The sequence below is a fragment of the Vulpes lagopus genome, chromosome 1 (genome assembly GCF_018345385.1).
Source record: "Vulpes lagopus strain Blue_001 chromosome 1, ASM1834538v1, whole genome shotgun sequence".
Taxonomy (NCBI): Eukaryota; Metazoa; Chordata; class Mammalia; order Carnivora; family Canidae; genus Vulpes; species Vulpes lagopus.
The window spans coordinates 76,310,879-76,336,763 of NC_054824.1; the positions used below are offsets into that span (position 1 = coordinate 76,310,879).

At 48.8% G+C, this 25,885-nt stretch overlaps 1 protein-coding gene across 4 annotated transcripts in view; it reads left to right on the forward strand.

The window, feature by feature from the left end:
- SLC12A8 (solute carrier family 12 member 8) overlaps positions 1-25,885 on the forward strand; it is a 116,912-nt gene that overhangs the window by 2,960 nt on the left and 88,067 nt on the right. For 3 of the 4 annotated variants that reach the window (XM_041755693.1, XM_041755677.1, XM_041755686.1), the window contains exons 2-4: positions 4,867-5,013; positions 8,831-9,022; positions 16,511-16,742. In XM_041755693.1, the coding sequence (XP_041611627.1) occupies positions 4,867-5,013; positions 8,831-9,022; positions 16,511-16,742 (571 nt within the window). Of the gene's footprint in view, positions 1-4,866; positions 5,014-5,054; positions 5,764-8,830; positions 9,023-16,510; positions 16,743-25,885 lie in introns of those variants that run through there. The other variant, XM_041755703.1, reaches the window with a different exon arrangement.

Consider the following 25,885-nt stretch of genomic DNA (forward strand, 5'->3'; position numbering starts at 1 on the left):
AGGACCTCCCTGCAAATGGTTCAGACCGAAGGACACGTTTCTCCAAATCATCCGTTTCTCCAGTCTAGTAGACAGACTTGTGTCCAGCGTGAGCGTGGCACTTAGCCTGGGGCAACCACAGAAGCCCTTCCTGTCAGTGGTCCCCATCACAGCACCCCACTTGCTCCCGTGTAATAGCTGAGGCTAAATAATTAAACTAGTTTTTTGGATTAAAAAAAAAAAAAGGATAGCTCAGAACAGTCCGACTGTCACCTGCCATAATCCCCACCTCCCCCCCTTGTTTTTTTAAGATTTTATCTATTTATTCATGAGAGACAGAGAGAGAGAGGCAGAGACACAGGCAGAGGGAGAAGCAGGCTCCATGCAGGGAGCCCGATGCGGGACTCGATCCCAGAACCCTGGGGTCACGCCCCGAGCTGAAGGCGGCACTAAACCCTGAGCCCCCTGGGCTGCCCAGCTGCCATAACCCTAACTGTTCTACAGTCTCCTGCTCCCAGTGACTGGGTAGAGGTGCAAAGGGAGAGTCTTGAGTCATGGCCTTTGTGGTAGGACGCATCTGAGATGTGAGGGGATTCCTTACCCTCCCATAAAGGGGGCGGTTGGGTGTGAAGTTCCAGAGTGTGGGGGAGAAGCTGATCTTCTGTTCTCCTGTCCGATGTCTGCTTGGGTTGCAGGCTCAGGGCTCTGTCCTCAGCCTGTCCGGGCAGGAGCAAAGGGGAATTGGAAAAAGCTGGCAGGGCAGAGAGAGAGCAGGGTCGTGGAGTAGCCAGTTGTGATACTGTGATTTAGAATAAGAAATATGCATTTGGCTTTTATCTCCATTCCTGGCAGGGAGCTCCTAAAGCCCTCGGAATTTCTTAAGTGATAAGAGTGATAAGGGTATCTGGATATTCCTACCAATCCCCTTTCAACCACAACGGGGTTTAGTCAATAAGGTGACTTTTGGAAAGCACCTAAGCATGGGATCTGGTTGCCAGAAGAACCGACCATGATGAGAGGGTTGGAACTTTCAGGGGGAAACGTGGGGACTGGAGATGGAGTCAGCTGCCAACAGCTAATGATTTAATCAATGTATGTAATGAAGTCTCCATAAAACCCCAAAATAATGAGGTCTGCAGAGCTTCCAGGCTGGTGGACGTGTGCAGATTTGGGGAGGGTGATGTGCCTGGAGAGAGCTTGGAAGCCACCTGCTTTTCCCCCGTGGGCATCTCTCCCGTTGGCTGCTCCTGGGCTATATCCTTTGTAACGCAGTGGTAATCTAGAACGTAAAGTGTTTCTCTGAATTCTGTGAGGCGTTCTAGCAAATTGATCAAAGCCAAGGAAGGTGTCACGGGAACCTCCAATTTACAGGCAGTTGCTCAGAAGCACAGGTGACAATCTGACCTCGTGACTGGCATCTGGAGTGAGAGGAGGGGGAGGTTTGAGTAGTCTTGGGGGACAGCCCTTACCCTGTGGGACCTGACCCCATTTCCAGATAGATAATACCAGAATTGAGCTGGATCAGAGGACACCAGCTGGCGCTGGAGAACTGCTTGGTATGAGCGGGGAGACCCACACCTCAGAACTGGTTTCAGAATTGTACCAGCCGTGGGCCCAGCAGTCACTCTGCAAGGCTGCTGGTTTGGGTGGTCTTGCTGGTGGTCTCCTGGTTTGCCCACAGCGGGCCAGTGGCAGAGGCGGGGGGTGGGGTGGGCAGCCCCGAAGTGGTGCAGCTGCAGGATGTGGTGGAGAAGGGCACCAGGGGCACCTCCGTGTTGGCGTCAGTGTGGGGGTGGGCTGGGAGAGAGCCCCGGGGGTCTCTGTACTGCTGCTTAGGAGTTACCCCAGGGTTCCCCGTTCCCTAGCTCGTCTTCTTTCCCTTTTTCTGTGTGCTTGTTTCTTCTTCCTTCTCTCTCTCTCCCTGGGCTTATGCTGCTCTCTCTTTCTCTCTCTCTCTTTCCCTCTCTAAGAACCTCAGGGTTGCAGCTTTGGGATGAAACACAGCCAGGCTCTTCCTTCTGGTCTCTGATGAGCAAGCAGGCCCTGGGAAGACTTGCTTTCCTTTGTCCCTTGGTAAGAAAGGGTAGGGGCGCTCCCCCGAGCACCCCGAGATAAGCCACCATGGCCTGGCCACCAGACGGCCACCCAACCCGTTTTAAACCACTTCTATTTTCATTCTCGGAGGACAGAGTCTCCTAAAGCTTCTGGCCCATTCGGGAACCACCTTTAAGGCCGATTCAGTCCAGTGAGGTCCCGGGAGTGAAAGCTTCCCCCACGCCATTAGGTGGACGACACGGAAGGAAAGGAAGAGCCTTCAGGGTGGACAGGCGAGGCTGGGGCCGGCGGACCAGGACTCCCCACTTCAGGATGGGAGGCCCAGGGGTGAGGCCTGCACACCTCAGCCAAGTTTGGGATGTCGGCAATGGGAGCTGAAAGAATGGACTTCTAGGCAAGAAAAGGGCACAAAACCCGAGGTGCAGGGCCGGGCACAGATTTTAGAGTCGGGCACGGGGGATTCAAACCCAGCGCGGGCCGCCGGCTGTGCTGTCTGTCCTTCCAGTGTCCTTCCCTCGCTCCACACAGGGGCCCTCTCCCTGCCTGCCCCCACCCCGGCGGTGTGGTGAGGATCAAGGCAGAGGAGGGATGTGGAGGTGAGAGCACTCTCGAAATCATTGCTCTCTCTTGCTGAGAGCTGCTGCTGTCACTGCTGTTTCTAAGAAAGAACAGACCTGCAGCAGGCCATGATGGGAAACGCAGCCTAAGGAGAGACGGGACATCGGGGACCCGGTCCTGAATTCAGAGATTAGGATTCTGGAAAACAATCCTACATGCACCAAAACAGGTTGCGTGGGACCATTTGTTCGAGGACAAGCATAAGGTCAGCGGGGTCTGTGCTCTGAGCCACCATCGCTGTTCTCACATTTACTGACTTTCAGGAGATGCCTTGTTTGCAGCCTGTGAAAGACAGATGAACAGAAATACTCCCAGGTAGGGGCGCCTCGGGGGCTCAGTCGGTCAAGCATCTGCTTTTTGCTCAGGTCACGATCCTGGGGTCCTGGGACTGAGCCCTGTGTCCGGCTCCCTGCTCAATGGGGAGCCCTCTCCCTCTCCCTCTGCCTGCTGCTCCCTCTGCTTGAGATCTCGCTTTCTGTGTCAAATAAATAAAATCTTTTAAAGAAAGAAAGATAAAAGAAAGGAAGACAGACAGACACACAGATAAAAGGAGCTCCCACTGCGTCGGGGACTGGCAGGGGGTGCCCAGGAGTCTTAAGTCTTAATTGACGGCCCTGATGACTTTCTGCGCCCTCCTTTCTTGGTCTGCGAGCGAGCGCCTGATGCAAGGGGGGAGCAGGGGACGGGCTCCTCTCCTTTCCGACCAAGGCCCCGTGGGCCTCAGCCTTTCGCCCTGGATGGGGGCGCATCCATCCCTTGTGCTCAGCCATTCAGGAGCCAGGCCCCTGGGCCCCTGACCGCAGATTCTCTGTCCTATACTCTGGGTTTTTCTGCCTTCTCACTGTGTACAGACCACATGCATGGTCCAGAGACCCGCTGTGCACACTGCTTCCTAGTTGGGCCCCCCCCCCGCCCCCCGCCCCCTGCGAGGTGCAGCTGTGCCAGTGTGCGACACTGGAAGATCCCTGCTGTGTGCATTTACACTCCTAGCCCTAGGCCAGAGGTCAGGGCGGTGAACAGCACCAGCTGCTACTAGTTGTCTTTAAGCCATTTTATTATTATTTTTTAAACATTTTATTTATTCATACAGAGAGAGAGAAAGAGAGGCCGAGACGCAGGCAGAGGGAGAAGCAGGCTCCGTGCAGGGAGCCCGACGCAGGACTCGGTCCCGGGTCTCCAGGATCAGGCCCTGGGCCGGAGGCGGCGCTAGACCACTGGGCCACCTGGGCTGCCCTCTTTAAGCCATTTTAATATTTCCACAAGGTGGGGATCCCTGGTGGCTCAGCGGTTTAGCACCTGCCTTTGGCCCAGACGTGATCCTGGAGTCCCGGGATCGAGTCTCGCATCGGGCTCCCTGCATGGAGCCTGTTTCTCTCTGTGTCTCTGCCTCTCTCTCTGTGTCTCTCATGAAGAAATAAATAAAATCTTTAAAAAAAATTTTCTCCACAAGGTTTAGTTGTTTCAGTAAAGAGTTTCCACTGGAGTGTTTTGTTAAAGCGCCTCGGTTATTTTTGCATTGGAAAAATAAGGAAGGCATTTGTTTAACCACCTATTAGCCTCTGGTTCTAAGCAACCACCAGGTGATGCCCTAGAATCCTGGGGAGTGGGCTGGAAGGGGCTTGGAGGTCGCTGTGACGCCAGGGGCCAGGCGTTTCCAGCAGAGGGGACTCGGTAGCAGCGTTGATTGTGGGGTGTCGGGGTTGGGGGGGGGGAAGAAAGTGCAAAGTCAGTCCACCCGAAGATTAGTCACTGCTGGAGGCTGCTGTCCCCTGTGGGACGGGGGGACTGCTGGTGGCCTTCCCCAGAGCTCGTGACCGCAGCCTGAGCTGGAACCTAGAGTCCCACGCTCTCGGAGACTTGACACACGGGCCTTCTCCCCACCTTCTGGGGGCCAGAGCTCAGGCCCGTGGCCACACCTCCCTGCGAGGAGGCTGGGGGGAGCAGCTCCTGAGCGGCCAGAAGGAAGGGGCGCACTGGCCAGTTAGTCCTTGCCCTTTGATAGGAGTCCCTGTCGGAAGAGCACAGTGAGCCTTGGGCAGAAACAATCCCAGGCCTCCGAGCGAGCGTGCACACACGTGCGTGCCCTGCACAGGAAGGTGGATGGAGTTTCAAGCTGAGTCCCCCTCGCCCCCTCCTGCCCTGCCTCCCTTCACCTCCCCTCTCTGGCCCTCTGTGGTGCGGCAGCTGGCTGAGTTCGGGGTGCTCTGTTTTCAGGGGGCGCTGGCCCAGCCCCAGCCCTGGTGGAGGAGCCGACTGTTCGTGTGGGAGCCAGTGCTGTTTGGGACCTGGGATGGCGTGTTCACGTCCTGCATGATCAACATTTTTGGGGTTGTCCTCTTCCTGAGGACTGGCTGGCTGGTGGTGAGTGACGAGCTGGTGGCCCTGGAGTTTCTCGTGAGCCTGTGACACGGAGAGCTCTGCACTCTTGGGCATCCCACAGCGCAGGCGACAGGTTTCTGAAGCACGGATGCTCCAGGAACAGGAGATGAGAAGCAAGGACACCGAATAGTTGGCACTGCTATTTAAACGAGAATCCCGAGAACCTGGGCCCCGGACAGAGGCTCCAGTGGAAGCCTCACCATGGATTTAAGTCATGACAACTCAGAAATACGAGAAATATGAGCACAGAAGTCAGGGCACATCGTGGCTGGGACTGGAGGTGGATCACGAAGAGCAGGCTGGTGGCAGTGGTGCCCCCAGGTGGGATCAGCTCCTTCACCCTCACAGTTGCCTTCCCCCACTGCCCATAGACCCTCTGTGGAAGGCTGCACATGGCCAGGCTGGGTCAGAGGTGCATGAGCTTGTGGGGGTGCCGTTTGCTTCTTCCCTACAGGGAATAAAGGCCTCTTCTTTGTTTCTTCTGTGAAGGCATCTTGGGACCTTCCAGGCAGATGTATGTCCTGAGGCAGGGGTCTCAGCTCCTCACGCGGGGCCTTCTCCCTGGGACTTCAGTAAACTAAGCAGCCTGCTTGAAACAAAAGGGTAGCCAGTCAGGAGGAGCCCCTACTGTGTTCCAGGCACGACTATGTGCCACTGGGATGATGGAATAGAAGGCCTGGTTCCTCCCCCTGGCGAGCTAACAGCCCTGCTGATTTCACATCAGGAATCCAGGTGAGGTCTCAAAGCAGCGTTAAATCCCTCAGGAATAGAACAGGCTGTGAATGTAGGGTTGCTAAAGTGTCCAGGAAAGCTTCCTGGGGAGGCATGGTTCAGCCAGCCTTTCAGAGGGGAGCTCGGTTGCACAGGTGCAAGAGAGAGGGGGCCATTCGAGGTGTGGGATGTGCTAGCCAAGGTTCTTCAGGGACACAGAGCTAGTACCAATAGGAGGTAGATACCTATAAGAGATGCACAGGACATCCTATATGTATGACTGTGGGGTCTGGTGAGTCCAAGTGAGACTCAGGTAAGAATTGAGGCTGCAGGCTTGAGGCCAAAAGCTGGGAACACAGAATTTCTATGGCGCAGTCTGGCCACAGGATTCTTTCTCCGCTGGGAAGCCTCAGTCTTTGCTGTTAAGACCTTCAACAGTTTGGCTGAGGCCCACCTGCGTTAGGGAGAATACTGACTGTGAATGTTAATCACAGCTAAAAAAACCCCCCAACACCACACATGTATAGCAACATCTAGGCTACTGTTTGACTAAACAAATGGTCACCATAGCCTACCCAAGCTGACATAGAAAATTAACCATCACATGGGCAAATTCTAGGGCAGGAACCCTGAGCTGTAGTGGGGTGTATGGGGTTCTTAGGCCCCCGAGGAGGCCTGGGTGAGGCCAGACCCTCCTGAGTGCTTGCTCTACTCCAAACCTGGGTCCTTAGCTCAGGGTTCAGCCTTAGTCATGGCCTGGGTGGGTCTGGAATTTTTTTTATTTTTAATTAATACGTGGAAAGCTTAGAGGAGGGTCAGCCACCTCCCTAGTGTGGATGCTAAGAATCCCTCCCACACTTACAGGAGCTCCCGCTTACAAAAACACAAGGCCTCCAGCTCGGACTCCTGGTCCCGCTGGCAGATTCAGGCATCTGGGATCCACCCGTGTCTTTGCCCCTTTCCTAAAGGGCCACCTCACTGCCCAGCACCTCTGCAGCCTGTGTCCAAGGGAAGCCTGTCAGTCTCCCTGCTGTGGCAGAGGAAGGGCTGGCCAGTGACAGCCGGGCCCCTGGGGGATAGTCATAGAATGGTAGAAGGAGGAAAAGGTGAGCTATTTTTTTTTTTTTTTAAGTTAGGCTCCATGCCCAACATAGGGCTCAAACTCACAACCTCGAGATCAAGAGGTGCACGCTCTACCGACTGAGCCAGCCAGGTGCCCCTAAGTGCTCTCTGATTTGATTCTTTTTTTTTTTTTTTTTTTTTCTGTTTTGATTCTTAAGTCTTTAAGGGCCTCTTCTTAACCCTCTCCCTGGGCTATTTTTTTTTTCTGTCTTTTCTTTTCTTTTTTTTGAGAAACGGCTATCCAGACACATCAGTTCTACCCCCAAAGTGAGAATATAATAAGTTGCTTCCATTTTCTATTGCTGCTGTACAAATGATTCCAATGCCTAGCAGCATAAAGCAAAAACGTGTGTAATCTCATAGTTTCTGTGGTCCAGGGATCCAGGGTGCAGCCCAGCTGGGTATCTCTGGCTTAGAGTCTCTCCTGGGGCTGCAGTCAGCCTGTCAGGGCTGCAATCCCAGCCGAAGGCTCTACCAGCGGAGGGTCTGCTTCCAAGAGCGCTTGCGCTGTTGTTGGCAGGCCTTGTCCTGTGGGCCTCTTCCTAAGGCTGCCTCTTTACGTGTAGGTGACTTCCCCAGGATGAGCAATCTGAGAGAGCGAGAGAGCACCCAAGATGAGAGCCACAATCTTTTTAAAAAATTAATTAATTAATTAATTAGATTTTATTTATTTATTCATGAGAGACACACACACACAGAGAGAGAGAGAGAGGCAGAGACCCAGGCAGAGGGAGAAGCAGGCTCCATGCAGGGAGCCCGACGCGGGACTCGATCCCGGGACCCGGGGTCACACCCTGGGCTGCAGGTGGCGGTAAACTGCTGGGCCACCCGAGCTGCCCCACAATCTTTTTATATCCTCATCTCAGAAGTGATATCCCTTCACTTCTGCAGTGCTCTGCTCATTAAAAGTGAGTCACCAGGTCCAAGCCCCCAACTCAAGGGCAGGAGATCACACAGAGCATGCGTGCCAGGGGCTGGGGGTCCCCGGGGGTCGCCTTTGAGGCGGCCTACCGTATGAATCCATCCTTTTGCCCTGGAAATGATCTCTGTTTTTCAGCTCTGAGATGAGTTTTACCTGAAAAATCGTATTTGATCATGGAAAAAAAGGCAAAATGTGAAACGGCAAAAATAAGACCGAGCTTCTAGGAGGTGGCATAAAACTCGTGTAAGGAGAGGTCATGCCCAGATGATTTTCGCATAGAGCATAGGAGCTCTAACGAATACTCTGGCAGCTCACCTATAGCTTGGAAGATGTTACAGTGGCAGTTTGGGTATGAAAACTCAAAGATTGGTGCAGGATATCATATTATCACATGCAGACAATTTGAAAGCCTGAACAAAGGAAGAAAACCGTGATTATATAATGTCATTAAAAATGTAAAATCCACAAAATAAGAAACTATCTGAATAAAGCATAACCGAATAAAACAGCATCCCGCTCTCTCAGTGCTCACAGCCCAGAGGTAAAGATGGGCTTGGAAGCGGACCTAGTATGATAAGTACCGCGTAATCTCCTGCCCTTGAGTTGGGCTTGGGCCTGGTGTCCTGGAAGAGGAAGCCCCTAAGCACTGAGCCTTGAGTGTGGCTGTCAAGGAGATGGAGTGGAGTGAGGGGGAGGGGGGGAAGGTGGGCTGGGCAGGGGGCGGGGCGGGGGGAGCACTTCCTGCCAGGGCACAGGGATGAGAGGGACTGGGGGGTAGAGAGGGGCAGGTGAGGCGGGGCCCCCTGAGCGCCCGTTGGTGATGGGAAGTCACTGAAGAGTTGGAAGCAAGGCCGTTGCCCTTCCTGGGGAATTTCTTCCAGGCCCTACTCTTGTGGGCTGGCTTTGTCCACATGCCCCACCTCTGCCCAGCTCTTCCTCCCCCACCCCTGTTGCATCGCTGAGGTATGGGGGGAGGTGGTCAGTGCTCCTGGGAGGGCCCCCCTGTCCTAACCCCCCGCCTTGCTCCTTGCTGTTCTGTTGCAGGGAAACACGGGAGTGCTCATGGGCATGTTTTTGGTGTCCTTCGTCGTCCTGGTGGCCCTCGTCACTGTGCTGTCTGGCATCGGTGTTGGGGAGCACTGTGGTGTTGGCAGCGGGGGTGTCTACTCGATGATCTCCTCGGTCCTCGGCGGGCAGACCGGAGGCACGATTGGGCTGCTGTATGTGTTTGGACAGGTGAGCCTGGGCGGCCGGGGCAGGGGAGCTGTGTCCACAGGCCATCGGCACGCAGGATCTGTCCTCCTGCCTGCCCGCTAGCCGCCGTCTTCTCAGGCACGTTCCCGTTTGTTCTGGGGTGAGGCGAGGTGGGCCAGTTGCTCCCATTTTATAGATGGGCAGACGGGGGCTTGGAGAGGGACTCAGAGCAGAGCCTGGCCCTCTGCCTGGGGCCCTGGCCCTCCGTCCGGTCCTCCTTCCCTAACACTGTTGGTGCCTGTGGAGTCTTGATCTGCCCTGGAAGGCAGGGCCTGGCCTGGAATGATCCTTGCTGCCCGTTCCAGGGAGGGGACTGCGGGACCGTGGCCAGGGCCTGGCTGGCAGCTGGTGGGCCCGTCCCTGGGGCACTTTTGTGCTGAAGGAGGGACATTTTACCTTCCTGGGCTTCCCTGGAAGCAGGCACCTCTCAAGTGAGCTGGAGCTCTGGGCTCCTTCATAGCTTGCGGCCTTTTGGGGGGAGGCTGGGAGCCGTGTGAGGCCCTGCATGGGAAGGGGGAGACTAACGGGGGGCGGCGCAGTGGACGCAGTGGACGCGGGCTCTCAGGGGGGACATGCTGAGGCTTATGGAGCTTGGTGTTAGGTCACACGGGGATGGTGACCTAACACCGAAGACACAGGCATTCAAAAGCTGCTCTTTTCAAGCACTTCTTGGCTTGAAAAAGGCCTTTGTGATAGTGCAAAAGGTGGTGGTTGGTTGAGAAAACAGTTTATTTATTTATTTATTTATTTAAAAGATTTTATTTATTTATTCACGACACACACACACACACACACGCACAGAGGCAGAGACACAGGCAGAGGGAGAAGCAGGCTCCATGCAGGGAGCCCGACGTGGGACTCGATCCTGGGGCTCCAGGATCACACCCTGGCTGAAGGCAGACGCTTAACCACTGAGTCCCCGGGCTACCCTTAAGTCAGTTTTGGTAGTTTGTGTCTTTCTAGGAATTTGTCCATTTCGTCTCAGTTATATAATTTATTGGCATATGACTGTTCATAGATTCCTTATAATCCAATCCTTTTACTTTTTGTAAGATGGGTAGTCGTGTCTTTCCTTTCATTCCTAATTTTTATCATTTGAGACTTTGCTCCTTTTTTTTTTTTTTTTTTCCCAGTCAGGCTAATTAAAAGCTTGACTGCAAAGAAGCAATTTTTGGTTTTGTTGATTTTTCTATTGTTTTCCTGGTCTTCAATTTATTTCTGCTCCTGTTGTTACTATTTCCTTCCTCCTGCTTCCTTTCGGTTTAGTTTGCTCTTCCTTTTCTAGTTTCTTTCTTTCTTTTTTTAAGATTTTATTTATTCATTCATGAGGGACACACAGAGAGAGAGAGAGGCAGAGACACAGGCAGAGGGAGAAGCAGGCTCCATGCCTGGAGCCCGATGTGGGACTCGATCCCGGGTCTCCAGGATCACACCCTGGGCTGAAGGCAGATGCTAAACTGCTCAGCCACCCAGGTGTCCTCCTTTTCTAGTTTCTTAAGGTGAAAGATTAGGCCATTGATTCGAGATCCTTCTTCTTGGGTGTGGTTGGAGTCTCTGAGAGTCCCTATTTGTGGTACTCACTAACCTCTAACCTTGTCATTCCAGGGCGTGAATACATTCTTTTCCTTTCCTTTCCTTTCCTTTCCTTTCCTTTCCTTTCCTTTCCTTTCCTTTCCTTTCCTTTCCTTTCCTTTCCTTTCCTTTCCTTTCTTTCCTTTCCTTTCCTTTTCCTTTCCTTTCCTTTCCTTTCCTTTCCTTTCCTTTCCTTTCCTTTCCTTTCCTTTCCTTTCCTTTCCTTTCCTTTTCCTTTCCTTTTTCCTTTCCTTTTCCTTTTCCTTTCCTTTTCCTTTTCCTTTCCTTTTCCTTTCCTTTCCTTTTCCTTTTCCTTTCCTTTCCTTTTCCTTTCCTTTCCTTTTCCTTTTCCTTTCCTTTTCCTTTTCCTTTTCCTTTTCCTTTCCTTTCCTTTCCTTTCCTTTCCTTCCTTTCCTTTCCTTTCCTTTCCTTTCCTTTCCTTTCCTTTCCCTTTCCCTTTCCCTTTCCCTTTCCCTTTCCCTTTCCCTTTCCCTTTTCCTTTTCCTTTTCCTTTCCTTTCCTTTCCTTTCCTTCTTTCCTTTTCTTCCTTATTATTTTTCCTTTCATTTATTTTTAATGATTGGCAGAGCAGATTGCATGTTGGCCCTGGAACAGGGGTCAGCAAACTTCTACCATAAAGGACCAGATAGTAAATAGTTTTTACGAGTCACACATTTCTGTCACAACTGTTCAGTTCTGCTCGTGTAGTTCAAAAACAGCGATAGACAATGTGAAAAACTGGGCGTAGCTGTGTTCCAGTGAAACTTTATTTCCAAAACAGGCAGTGGGCAGAATTTGTTCAGCAGGTTGGAGTTTGCTGACCCCTGTTTTAGGCATAGAGATTTAGAAAATATAGGGGCACCTGGCTGGCTCAGTCGGTAGAGCATGTGGCTCTTGAGCTCGGGGTTGTGGGTTAGAGCCCCACGCTGGGTGTGACGATCACTTAAAAATAAAACCTTTTAAAAAAATTTAGAAGAAATTTTTAAAGTCACAAAGTCTTTCCATTGCCCGGGATCTTCCCAAATCCTTCCCTCTCTGTGTCGTTGAGGTGTTGGTAGCTGGCCTGCCCCGTCGGCCAGACCCCCTGGGCCAGCTGGGCAAACAGCGACCCGCAGCTGCTCCTGGCTCGGCCCCACTCACTTGGGCTGGGGGCTTCTTTGGGGTGGCTTCCCCCGGACACCGAGGAGACCCCTTGAGCTTGCGCCGATGTGTCTGCAAGCTTTGGGCGCTGGCTTCCCCGCTGTGCTGGGAGGCCGGGGGCTTTGGGGGGCGCCGTGCGGGTGGGGTCTGGTTGTAGGAGCTCACGGGGGAGTCAGGCAGCGGGAAACTTAAACAAGATGTCAAGCCGGGGGAGGGCGCGGAGGGCGCTGGGCACCCCGAGCTGCCAGGCAAGCTGCCCGTGACTGTGGAGGTGCGGTGGCTGTATCAGAAACACCTCGGGGTGGAGGCGCCCCGAAAGGTCCCCTCTCTCCATCAGAAGGCGGGGGACGGCCCTGCTCCCTGCTGGAGGGATGGAAGCTTCTCTGCGGAGAACGAAGAGGGGGAAGGATGGCTGTACTGACTACGGGAGGTGATACAGATGCTTAAAAACGACAGCAAGGGCGGGTGTTCATAGGTTAAGCAGGTCGCGTCCTGGTGCCCGCGTGTGGCCGGTGGCCCGGCCTTTGTCCCGGCGCCCAGGGGAGCTTTGCACAGACCGAACTGCACTCTCCGCGTTTGGTTTTAGTTTTCCTTTATAAAATTCTTTTAAAGTTAGAAAATGACGGATGCCTGGGTGGCTCAGCAGTTGGGCACCTGCCTATGGCCCAGGGCATGACCCCAGGGTCCCGGGATCGAGTCCCGCGTCGGCCTCCCTGCATGGAGCCTGCTTCTCCCTCTGCCTGTGTCTCTGCCTCTTTCTCTCTCTTTCTCTCTCTCTTGTTCTGTGTCTCTCATGAATAAATAAATAAAATCTTAAAAAAAAAAAGAATACAAGTTTTAGAATACATTATTCTCTTTTTCATTATTTTCTAGATAATTTGAAATTTAAAAAGCGTCTTATTTTGCCAGCGTGGCTCAAATTTATTTCTGTCTCTTCTTGTTGATTTAGAAGTTCTACTGTGCTTTTTGTTCTGAGAATAGTTACAGTCCACCCTTAGAAAAGCCATAATTATACTTTTCCTATAGCTTCCAACCAAGCAGGATTACTTCCTATGTTCATCCACCTACCAAATATGAAATCTCTATAACGTTCTTACTTACCCACATTCCATCAATACCCTCACCTCTTATCTCCAAGCTCTTAGACTTTGAGAAGACAATTTAATTTGAGGCTATTACTGTTTTCCCTCAAAGCAGGTTTCTTTGGTTTAAGAATCCTTACCTACAACTTACTTTGCAAGTTTCCGGTGGCATTTACCATCATGTAGTTAGCATTAACGAGGTATTATTTTTAAGATTTATTTATTTATTTTAGAAAGAAAGAGAATGTAGGAGGCGCAGAGAGAGAGGGAGAATCTCAGCCAGACTCCCTAGTGAGCACAGAGCCAAGATGTGGGACTTGATCCCACATTCCTGAGATCAGGACCTGAGCTGCAACCAAGAGTTGGTTGCTCATCTGACTGTACCGCCTAGGTTCCCTGATCGGCAGCAAAATATTTCATGAAATTCGTGGCTAACTACTGTCTCCTCTTCAGTAGCTCGGAACGGTAGAGTAAGAATGATAATGCCGGGATCCCTGGGTGGCGCAGCGGTTTGGCGCCTGCCTTTGGCCCAGGGCGCGATCCTGGAGACCCGGGATCGAATCCCACGTTGGGCTCTCGGTGCATGGAGCCTGCTTCTCCCTCTGCCTATGTCTCCGCCTCTCTCTCTCTTTCTCAATGTGTGACTATCATAAATAAATAAAAATTAAAAAAAAAGAATGATAATGCCAATAGCCAGTATCTCTGTAACTTCAGCTATGAGCCGGCTATTACTCTTCTAGGACCTTACATGAATTATCTCATTTAATCCTCACAATAACCTCCGAAGCAAGTACTACATTATGTGTGTTTCACAGTTGAGGAAATGAAGCACAGAAGCTTAAAACTAACTTTCCCAAGTCCCACAGCTGGGACTGGGGGCCACAGGACTGGGCCCTTGTCTGCTTTCACAGTCCACAATCCTAACCACCTTGCCCTTGCACACAGCCTCCGGAGGGTGTTCCTTTTTGTTTTGTTCCTGGCATCTTTGATTTTAGGTATAAGTCTGAGAGAGGGGCTGTACTGGAAACAAAAGGCAGCCTTTAGTGCTTGGCCCACTTCATGTGAACAAATTCTTTGTTCGCCAGCTAGAAAAGCAAACACTCGGTCGGGAAGCTCCTGATGCAAATGGTTGTATTCAAGTTCTGGGGTCACCCTCTGCGTGTTTGAGACATCAGACACCTGGGAAGGTGATGATCATCACTGTATTGTTGTCATTTGTTTTTTTCAACTCCGATATATCTGACCATGAGGAGTCCAGTTGACCTGGCCGCATATTGATGGAATAGCAGCATCATTATCACCAGCACACTCTCTTGGTATTTTGTCAAGAGTAAGTTTGAGTCGTGAGATGAACGCAGGAAATCGCAAATGTCTCTCTCTCATCTCTCAGGGATGACTGTCTTCCTCCTACATTTATTGGGCTTCCCCCCCTCACCCAAATATAGTCAGAAATGCCTACTGCAAGTTTGGGGAACACTGACAATGATGGTATGTCAGAAATGCCTACTGCAAGTTTGGGGAACACTGACAATGATGGTATGTCAGAAATGCCTACTGCAAGTTTGGGGAACACTGACAATGATGGTATGTCTAGTAGCAAAATGAGCTAATCTCATTGAAGAATGGGGCCTCCCTTGTGAGCTTGTCTCTGATACAGAAATTACATTGCCCTTCTGGTCTTTACCTAAAGGAGCTGGAAATTAATGGTGTCTGCTCCGATGAACATTTTTTCTTTTCTTTTTTCTTTTTTTTTAAGATTTTATTTATTTATTCATGAGAGACAGACAGAAAGGCAGAGACACAGGCAGAGGGAGAAGCAGGCTCCCCGTGGGGAGCCCAGTGTGAGACTCAATTCCAGGATCCTGGGATCATGACCTGAGCCGAAGGCAGACGCTCAATCACTGAGCCACCCAGGTGCCCCCCACAGAACACTTTTCATACAGCCAACATATCAGAAAGTATTTATTGAATGCTTGCAATATAGTTAGCAGATGCAGGGCCTTTGAAGAATGCAATCAGCATAGAAATTTTTGTTTTTAGGATGTTTGCATTCTTGGTGGCTTGGGGCAGAGGAAAGACTTACATGCATGAAATAAGAATAGATTATGGAACCAGATGATTAATTGCATGGTATTGGTAGTAGCATAATATTTATTCAGAAAAGGAGGATGAGGAAAGGCTTCACGAAGAAGGAGGAATATGACTGAGGCCAGAGCAGAATTTGTTCCCTGAGAGAACAATGGGCAGCAGAGTGCAGTGATGACCGTGACCCGCTGGCCTGGGTAGGGGGAGGGGGAGGATGGAAGCTGATGGAAAGAAGGTGGCTGAGGAATTACGGAGAGTGAGGTTGCTGTTATTTTCAAATATTTATTTGAAATTGAGTTTTACATATTTTTAAAAAAGAAAAATCATGACTTTCAGGCAAATATAACATACATGTGCCAAAGATTTTATTTAACTTATTAATTAACGGAGGAGCCAGTAAGATGTTAAAGAGCAGTTGAGGAACTAGGTATTGATTACCTAGTTCCTGGTTAAGCAGTTTCATAAATAAATGTCAGGATAGGATTGCCGAACGAAACTGGTTAATGTCCTACAGGACAGCAAACCTGAGTCTTTTGGGTTATTTGTTCCACTGGACAGAAGTTATTATGCATCTCTGCTGGAAAGAAATCTATAAATTGACAGTAACTTCACAAAGTCTGGGACACTTAACACGTTTAATCAATAAACAATGAGTAGAACTGAGTACAGTCACCTAGATAGTCCTTGGGTAGCCTTTATTCAAGATGACATTGAAAGGATGTGCTGCCCACTTTTTTTTTTTTTTAAAGATTTATTTATTTATTCATTCAGAGAGAGCAAAGAGAGAGGCAGAGACACAGGCAGATGGAGAAGCAGGCTCCATGCAGGAAGCCTGATGTGGGACTCGATCCCGTGTCTCCAGGATCACACCCCCGGGCTGCAGGCGGCGCTAAACCGCTGCGCCACCGGGGCTGCCCCCACTTTTTTTCTTATTCTAAATTTTAGGTAATTTTTAAAAAAAATAATAGTGACCTACAAAGAAATGGACAAAAACTGGGGATTTGCCTCAGTGCTTTTCTAAGGCCCCGAGACAGGACCTGCTATGTGCTTCTGTTCTATGTTTAGCTCTTTTTTTTAAAAAAAAGATTTTGTTTATTCATTTGAGAGAGAGAGAGAGAGAGAGATGAACGAGGGGAGGAGCAGAGGGAGGGAGAGAAGTAGACTCCCCATTGAGCAGGGAGCCCTACGTGGGGCTCGATCCCAGGACCCTGAGATCATGACCTGAGCTGAAGGCAGACGTTTAACCAACTGAGCCGCCCAGGCGCCCGTCTGTGTTTAGCTCTTGAATAACTCGGACCGAGAGGTCAGAGTGCTGTGCGGCCCAGGGTCCCATCTCCTTCTTCCCGTGATCTTCTCATCTTAGTTACCACTAACTGGCGTTCGTGCCCCCCTCAGGATGGTGGTGGTGAAGTAGATGAGAAGAAATGGGGCCTGAGGCAGGGGTCGCGGGCAGGAAGGGCTCCCTGACCTGCCCCGGTGGCTCCCAGTGTTGAGCCCTGACAGGGCTGAGGGGGGCCCCCCACGGCGGGCGGCCGTGGCCAGTGGGTCCCTGACGCTCTTGCCAACTCCTTCATCTCGAATGGTGTGTTAGTGTGTTGCAGGGGCCATGTACATCACCGGCTTTGCTGAGTCCATCTCTGACTTGCTGAGCCTCAGGAGTATCTGGGCCGTGCGAGGAATTTCAGTCGTGGTGCTTCTGGCCTTGCTGGGGATTAACCTAGCAGGTGTCAAATGGATAATCCGCCTCCAGCTGCTGCTGCTCTTCCTGCTGGCTGTGTCCACGCTGGACTTCGTGGTGGGCTCTTTCACGCACCTGGACCCAGGTGAGCCTTTTGGAGTTCAGTAGATGGCCTTCTAGGGGTCTGCACAGCTTTCCAGCTGTTACAAGGTGTGAGTTTGCAAGGCCACCCGTCAATAAGCGTCACCTACACGGAGTGCACTATTCCTGGAGCAGGTGAGTGGGCGTGTCCTGGCTGCAGAGGCCTGAAAGCCCCTCCTCACAGAGGCGTTTTCACTTAGCACATTTTCCGTGTTTCCTCTTTTCTTTTTTTAGGTTTATTTGTTTGACAGAGTGAGACAGAGCATGAGCAGAGGGGAGAAGCAGGGGGAGAGGGAGGAGCAGACTCCCCACTGAGCAAACAGTAGGGGAGCGGGGCTCCCACGGAGTGGGGCTCAGTCCCTGGAACCTGGGATCATGACCAGAGCCAAAGGCAGATGCTTAATCGACTGAGCCACCCAGGGGCCCTTATTTTCTTTCTGTTAAAAAAAAAAAACAACAAAAAAAACAGCTACCAGGAACATTTAGCTCAAACAAAGGATAAAGTAGAACCAGACTGGATATAGATTAAATTTGTAACGGTGACTGGGAGAGTGGTAGGACATAGGTGTGAAAGTACAGAAGGAAATAGATGCTAATTTTGCGTGTCAGATTTTATTTCTTTTTTTAAAATAGGCTGCAAATATAACAAATGTTAACCATTGTCATCTGTGGGAGATGGGGACGGATTTAGGTTGATTAGCTCTAGTTTTCTTTGTAGTAAATTTTGTTCAAAGGGAAACATGGATCCATTAGCTGAGCTTAAAGGAGGAGCATAAACAGCAGGTGCGCTGTGCACCATTTGGAAAAGGCGCCTTCGGTGGGTAACGAGAGGACCAGTGCGTAACTCTGGGTCCTCCTGGGCCTGGAGGATGCTTGGCGACCCTCATCCTAAATCTTGTGTTGTCGGATGGGATGCCGATCCCCAGAGCATCCGTAGCTGGGAGCTTTGCTCCCCTCCGGAGTACGGAGTTCGTGGCTGTTCCCAGGGTGCCCCAGGGAAGAGATCACTGGCTGATACTTCACACTTCGGGGACCTCGGCGTCTTAGGGCATCGGTGGCCCGGCGTCCACACTGGAATCCGGACGGGGAAAGGGAAATGAGGACATCCTCTGTGTTAGCAAAGAAAAAGAACCGCAGCACGAGCCCCCCCGGCGGTGGGAGCGCTTGCTCTGTGCCAGGCCTTCTGCTGAGCCCCGCAGGCGACTTCCCTAATGTGGTCCTTATCATAACCCCGTGAGAGAAGGACGCTTATACCCATTTTACAGAGGAAACTGGGGAGGGGGGTGGTTGTGTCCTTCACGGTGACCACGGAGGGCAGGGCCGGGGAGGACTGCATCTGGCCAGCTGTGCGGCGGGGCTGTTTCCGGGGCGGGGAGCGGTGCCCGGCCGTCCGACTGGGCCAGTGGCTCTGCTCTCTCCCACCAGGGCTGCCCCGACATGGGTTCTAAACACTCGTGTCTTTCATAGAAACACCAGTTGTAGAAAGTTCAGGGTTCAGTTGGTTCTCACTACTCCGGCCTCTTTAGACTTGCATATGTTAAAAGTCTTCTAAAATTTTTTTTAAATTTTTATTTATTTATGATAGTCACAGACAGAGAGAGAGGCAGAGACATAGGCAGAGGGAGAAGCAGGCTCCATGCACCGGGAGCCCGACGTGGGATTCGATCCCGGGACTCCAGGATCGCGCCCTGGGCCAAAGGCAGGCGCTAAACTGCTGCGCCACCCAGGGATCCCCTCTTTTTTAAAAAAAATTTTTAAAATTTTTATTTATTTATGATAGTGTTAAAAGTCTTCTGTTGGAGAAGTCACTCCTCCGAGCTCCCTGAGCACCCCCTAAACTCCGGCGTCCTGAGACCATCCCCCAGAACCCCCAGACTGCGTGGGACGCAGCATCTAAAGGGTTGACCCACGGTGTAGGAGGGGGTGCCCCCAGGACCCACTCCAGTGCTAAGGGCCCGTCCATACAGCGTCCAAACCACCACTTGGCGCCTGGGCCTTGCAGCTTGCTAAACATTTGGAGCATCTCCACTGGAGGGGAGGAGTGATGTGTTTCCTGGCCTTGCACCAACTGCAGAGACAAGCCCACATCCGGAGGGAGACCTGCTGGCTGTTTGGCTGTCAAACTGTCGGGGGAAGCAGGGAGTCTACTCCCGTCCCCCGTTCCTGGGTGCTCTCTCCCTCCGTGGGGGTGGTTGCTGAGACAGCATAATTAATGAAATTGCGGGGCGATACTACTGGCCTCTTTGGAACCTCACTAGGTTCATGTGTTTTCCTTCTTCTCGATTAGAAGCTATCTTGGCTGCCCGTCTGTTACTCCAAATATTTCTCCTTCTTTCTGGTCAGTACATTAGCAGGGTGTAGTGTGAAGTGAAATTTATTTTCAATCATTTCCATGGCAACTGGCCCCTCTCAGATCTGTTTTTGGTATCACTGATGTTTTATATGTGCTACTTTCTTTGCAGTTAAAAATCCAAACTAAAACTAGACCATAAACCTTCAGAATGGATTTAGCAGAATGATTTCAGCTCTTTGGAAAAAATGGCACGGACATAGACGTTGGAAAAAAAGACTGGAAAAAGGACCGGAAGTCACTATGCCCAAGTGTCGACAGTGAGGGTCTCTCTGCTGAGACTACGGGTGGCTGTATTATTTTATTTCTACTTTCCCGTCAATTGATTAGTGCTGCTTAAAAGATTAATAGACTGTATTTTGTAGAGCAGTTTTAGGTTTCTAGGAAACTGCGCGGATGATACTGAGGTTCCCATGTCTCTCCCCACTCTATCAGTGTCTCACATTTCTGCAGCAGGTTCGTTACAAGTGATGAACCAGTATCGATACCTTATTATTACCTGAAGTCCATGGTTTAGATGGGGATTCACCACCCATCGTGTTGTGCAGTTGTATGAGCTCTTGCAAATGATAATGATGTGTATCCACCATTCTAGTGTCATAGAGAATAACGCGTCAGAAATTCCTGTGCTCCCCTTTATTCACACCTCTTCCCCTCCAGCCCTTGAACTCTTGACAATCACTGATCTTGTTCTTCTCGTGTTTAGCCTTCTCTGGAACATCATAGTTCCAGAATCGGACGGTATATAAGCCTTTTCAGACTCACCTCTTCCCCTAAGCAATATGCATTGACGTTTTCTCTGTGCCTTTTGGTGACTTGATAGCTCATTTCTTTTTATCACCGAGTAATATTTTATTGGGTAATGTAACTCAGTTTTTTTTTTAATTCATTCACCTAATTAAAGGACATTTTGGTTGCTTCTAGTTTTTGGCAATTATGAATTAAACTTCTGTAAGCTTCTGTGTGTAGGTTTTGTGAAGATATAACTTTGTTTTTAAAGATTTTATTTATTTATTCATGAGAGACACAGAGAGAGGGAGAGAAAGAGACAGAGACACAGGCAGAGGGAGAAGCAGGCTCGCTGCAGGGAGCCCGACGTGGGACTCGATCCCGGGCCTCCAGGATCACGACCTGGGCTGAAGGCGGCGCTAAACCACTGAGCCACCCGGGCTATCCAAGATATAACTTTTTTAAAAAATATTTTATTTGTCAGAGAGAGAGAGAGAGAGAGCACAAGCAGGGGGAATGGCAGGCAGAGGGGGAAGCAGGCACCCACTGAGCAGAGAGCCCAAGACCCTAGGATCATGACCTAAGCCAAAGGGAGACACTTAACCAACTGAGCGACCTAGGAGTCCCAAAGATATAACATTTTTAAAAAAGATTTTACTTATTTATTTATTTATTTATTTATTTATTTATTTATTCATGAGAGACACACAGAGAGAGAGAGAGAGAGAGAGAGAGAGAGAGGCAGAGACACAGGCAGAGGGAGAAGCAGGCTCCACGCAGGAAGCCCGACGTGGGACTCGATCCCCGGTCTCCAGGATCAGGCCCTGGGCTGAAGGTGGCGCTAAACCACTGAGCCACCCGGGCTCCCCAAGATAGAACTTTTTAACCCATTTGAATAAATTCTCTAAGAAGCTGCCAAACTGCCTTCCAGAGTGGCCACGTTATATTCCCACCAGCAACTCATGAGAGTTCCTGTTGGTCGACGATCTCTCCAGCGTCTGCCGTTGTCAGTGTTTGGATGCTAGTCGCCTGATACGTATCTCTAAGAGTAGGAGCTCATTTTAATTTGCAGTTCAGTGATCTCATGTGATGGTAAGCATGTTTCCATATGCTTATTTGACATCTGTAGATCATCTTTGGTGAGGTGTCTGTTTAGGTCTTTTGACCATTTTTTAACCTAGTTGTTTTCTTATCACTGAGTTTTAAGAATTTTTTGTGTATTTTGGACACAGCCCTTTATGGCATATAGGTCTTGCAAGTATTGTCTCCCAGTCTGTGGCTTGTCCTTCTACTCTTTTAACAGTATTTTTTGCAGAGCAGAAGTTTTTAATTACAATGAAGTCTAACATCAATATTGTTCTTTCCTGGATTGTGCTTTCGGTGTTGTACCTAAAACACTCATTATTAAACCCAAGGTCATGTAGGTTTTCTCCTATGTTATCTCCAAATGTTTTATAGTTTTGTGTTTTTCATTTAAGTCTGTGATCCATTTTGAGTCCCTTTTTGTGAAGGGCGTAAGGTCAGCGTCTAGATTTGTTTTCACATGTGGTTGTCCGGTTGTCCCAGCATTTGTTGAAAAGAGTGTATTCATTGCCTTTGCTCCTCTGTCAGAGATCTGTTGACTGTACTTGTGTCTATTTCTGGGCTCCCTGTTCTGCTCTAGCGCTCTGTTGGTCTCGGTTATCACCACTTTCTAGTGAGTGCTGAGGTTGGGTAGTGTCAGGCCTGCAGCTTTGTCCTTTCTCATTAGTGTTACTTTTAAAAATCAGGGAAAGAATTTAAAAATTTTTTTAAAAAGATTTTATTTATTTACTCATGAGAGACACACAGAGAGAGGCAGAGATCCAGGCAGAGGGAGAATCAGGCTCCCCACAGGGAGCCCAATGTGAGACTCAATCCCAGGACCCCAGGATCACACGCTGAGCTGAAGGCAGATGCTCAACCACTGAGCCACCCAGGTGCCCCAGGAAAAGAATGTTTTAAAAATACATTTAAGCCTCACTTTATAAGCCTTTATTTAAATATAAAAGACTAAAAAAAAAAAAAAAAATCTAGACAGGCCTGGAATGTACAAAGTAAAAATGTGAAAAGTAAGAAAACAAAAGTTTCCTCTTTTACTTCATTTTCACACTTCACCCTCCCCAGGGAAGTGGGTACAGGCATTAGTATCTCCTGCTATTGAGCAGATCACCCCAAAATTTGGTGGCACAAGGCAACAATAAATATGTTTCATTTCTTGCCTTCTCTGTAGGCCAGAAATTTAGGTACAGTGTGGCTGGCAGTCGCGGTGCTGGGTTTCTCATGAGGTTCAGTCAGATGTCAGCAGGGGCTGCAGCCATCTGAAGGCTGGACTGGGGCCGGAGGAGCTGGCTGGCAAGTCAGGGTTGGTTGTTGGCGGGAGGCCTCCATCCCTCTCCGCGTGGTCCTTTCCCATGTCCCCAAGGCATGCAGTGGCTGGCCTCCCTGAGAGCAAACAGTCAGAGAGAGCATTCACTCTGTCCTTCACGTGATCTAGCTTCAGAAGTCACATAGCCACGCTTCCGCCACAATCTCTTTGTTAGAAGTGAGTCACTTAGTCTGGCCCTCATTCAAAGGGTGGGAAATTAGTTTCCACATTTTGAGTGGAGAAGTGACAAAGAATTTGAAGCACATTTTAAGCCACAACAGTTAATTTTAAAATCAGAAAAAAAAAATTGTTTTCGGACACTTAAATGAAATTATATTTCTCCTTTATTTCAGAGGCAAAATGTCCTGTATCATAGGAATTAGAAAAATATTGAAATATAAAATAAAAGGTGAAAGTGCCCTCCCTTACTCTCTTCTCCTGCTCCTACTCTCCAGAGGGAGTTTTTGGTAAATATCTTTCCAGTCTATTTTCTACATATACACAAGTACACATGCATGTGCATCAACACCTCATAGTTCTTTGTAAAAATGTAATTAGATTCTATTGTTTTGTTCTATCTCTTTCACTCAATAACATATCATGGATATCCTGGGATATCAGTACATTTAAGACTCCTTCATTCATTTTTGACACCACATAGTGTTCCATATTACAAATCTAAAATACTTTATATTTAAACATTAATTTTTTTAAAGGAAAGCCTTTTTTTTTTTTTTTTAGGATTTTATTTATTTATTCATGAGAGATACAGAGAGAGAGACAGAGACACAGGCAGAGGGAGAAGCAGGCTCCATGCAGGGAGCCCGACATGGGACTCGATCCTGGGTCTCCAGGATCAGGCCCTGGACTGAAAGCAGCGCTAAACCGCTGAGCCACCAGGGCTGCCCTAAACATTAATTTTGTTATGGCTATTTCATTTTCTCCCCCAGTTTGTTGCTATTAGAAATGTTGCTGACATGAATATCCTTGTACAAAACATAAAGCTTATTTCTATAGGATCAAGGCTTATAAACAGAATTAATAGGACAAGGGTCAAGCACATTTTACATTTTGCTAGTTCTGCCAAACTGCTTTCTGATAAGGTTGTTCCGTTCTGAACTCCCACTAACAGTAGATAAGAGTTATTGATTCCCCTACCCTGAACAATATTGGATATGTTCAGTCTTTTAAATTTCTGCCAAGTGATGGGAAAAAATTATGCTCCTTTTAATTTTTTTTATTTTTTATTTTTTTTTAAGATTTTATTTATTTATTCATGACACACGCACACACACACACACAGAGGCAGAAACACAGGCAGAGGGAGAAGCAGGCTCCATGCAGGGAGCCCAACGCAGGACTCGATCCCGGGTCCCCAGGACCAGGCCCTGGGCTGAAGGCAGCACTAAACCACTGAGCCACCTGGGCTGCCCTGTGTTCCTTTTTTAAAAAAATTGTTTTTCTTAAATCATTAATGAGAATTATTTTACTCATATTTTTATCACCACTTATATTTATTTTTCTTTGAATTATTTATTATCTTTCCCTATTTTTCCTTTATGCTATCTTCCTTTCTCATGATTTATAATTCTTCTACCTTAACAGCTAATTCAAAATTAAACAAATATTTGTTTAGCTTTTATTAGTGTTTGTTGTATATGTTGAAAAATGTTTTCTGTCATTTGTTCTTTTAAAATTAATTTTTGTGTGTAATTTAGGTAATACGTATACATGAAGATACTCATTTTGGAGCCAAATTGCATATTCTGATTGCTTTCTTTTTTGTATATCTTTCAGCTTTTCCTGAAATTAAGCTTACTCTGTGTATTAGTTTCCTGGGGCTGCCTTAACAAATTACCACAAACTGAGTGGCTTAAAATCACAGAAATGTTTCAGCTCACAGTTCTGGAAGCCACAAGTAGGAGAGCAAGGTGTTGGCAGGGCCACGCTCCCTCCCAAGGCTCTCGAGGAGAATCCTTCCTTGTCTCCTCTAGCTCCTGGGAGCTTCAGGTGTTCCTTGGCTCACGGCCACATTGCTCTCATTCTGCTTCTGTGGTCGCATGGCCTTCTCCCCCTCTTGCCTCTCATCCATGAGTACCTCATGAGGACAGCTTGTCATGGGAAAGAGGCCCAATTTAGATAATTCAGGATGATCCCATCTTGAGATCCTTCACTTAATTACATCTGCAAAGATCTTTTCTCCAAACAAGACCACACTCACAGTTCTCTACAGTCAGTGTATGGATGTCTTTTTTTTTTTTTTTTTTTTTAAGATTTCATTTATTTATTCATGAGAGACACAGAAAGAGACAGACAGAGACAGAAAGAAGCAAGCTCCATGCAGGAGCCCGATGTGGGACTCGATCCTGGCACTCTGGGATCATGCCCTGAGCCGAAGGGAGACACTCAGCTGCTGAAGCACCCAGGCGTCCCTGTGTGGACATATCTTTTTGGGGCCTACCATTCAATCCACTACATTCTTTTTTTTTTTTTTTTTTCATTTGCTTTGTTTTCTAATTTTTAAAAATCACCAGTAGAGGCACCTGGGTGGCTCAATCGGTTCCTTTGGTTGTGATCCTGGGGTCCTGGGATCAAGCCCCATGTTGGGCTCTCTGCTCTCCGTGAGGAGCCTGCTTCTACCTCTCCCTCCACTCCCTGGCTCCTTCTTCCTCTCTTTCTGAAATAAATAAAGTCTTTGTTTTTATTTATTTATTTATTTATTATTTTTATTTTTTAAAATTTATTTATGACAGTCACACACACACACAGAGACAGAGAGAGAGAGAGAGAGAGAGAGAGAGAGAGAGAGAGGCAGAGACACAGGCAGAGGGAGAAGCAGGCTCCATGCACCGGGAGCCCAATGTGGGACTTGATCCTGGGTCTCCAGGACCGCGCCCTGGGCCAAAGGCAGGTGCCAAACCGCTGCGCCACCCAGGGATCCCAATAAAGTCTTTAAAAAGATGAAAAAATAGAAATAAAAATCACCATTAAAAAATATCCATAGAGCTTTTACATATGTATGGATATTTTTCCAGTTCTCCCTGTGTCACGTTTTCTCTTGGAGACCCCATCCTCACCTCCCTTCTGGGTGGATGATCCCAGGACAGGCCCACAGCCATTGTGTTCATACTTGCCCCCACTGCTCCCAGGTGTTGTCCCTACTCTCTCTTCTGTCTCTGAGGGAAAATGTCCCCTTTTCACTTCCATGTGCAATTAGTAGGAGATATAAAAATCTAGGCTGAAAATCATTTCCCTTAGAATTTTGAAATCACTGCTCTACCTTCTGGCATTTGGTGGAATCCAGGAGTTTGGTGCTACTTGATTTCTACTCCGGGTGAGCTCTCTCTCTCTCTCTTTCTCTTCTTCAAGTGCATTAGGATCTTCCCTTTTCCCTTGAGGTTCTAACATTTCATAATGAAAATTACTATTCATTGACCTGGGACACCTTCAATCTGGAATTTTCAATTATTTCTTTGACAATTTTTCCCCTTTGTTTTCTCTGTTTTAAAAATTTCTAATTTTTCCCTCAAATTCTGATTACTTGGATGTTAGAATTCCTGGCTTGAACCTCCTATTATTGTTATTATTATTTTAATCTTCTCTCCTCTCTAGTTTATTTCTTTTTTTTCCATCCCTACTTTATGGCAGAGTTCCTTGGCTGTATTTCCAATATACTGAATTT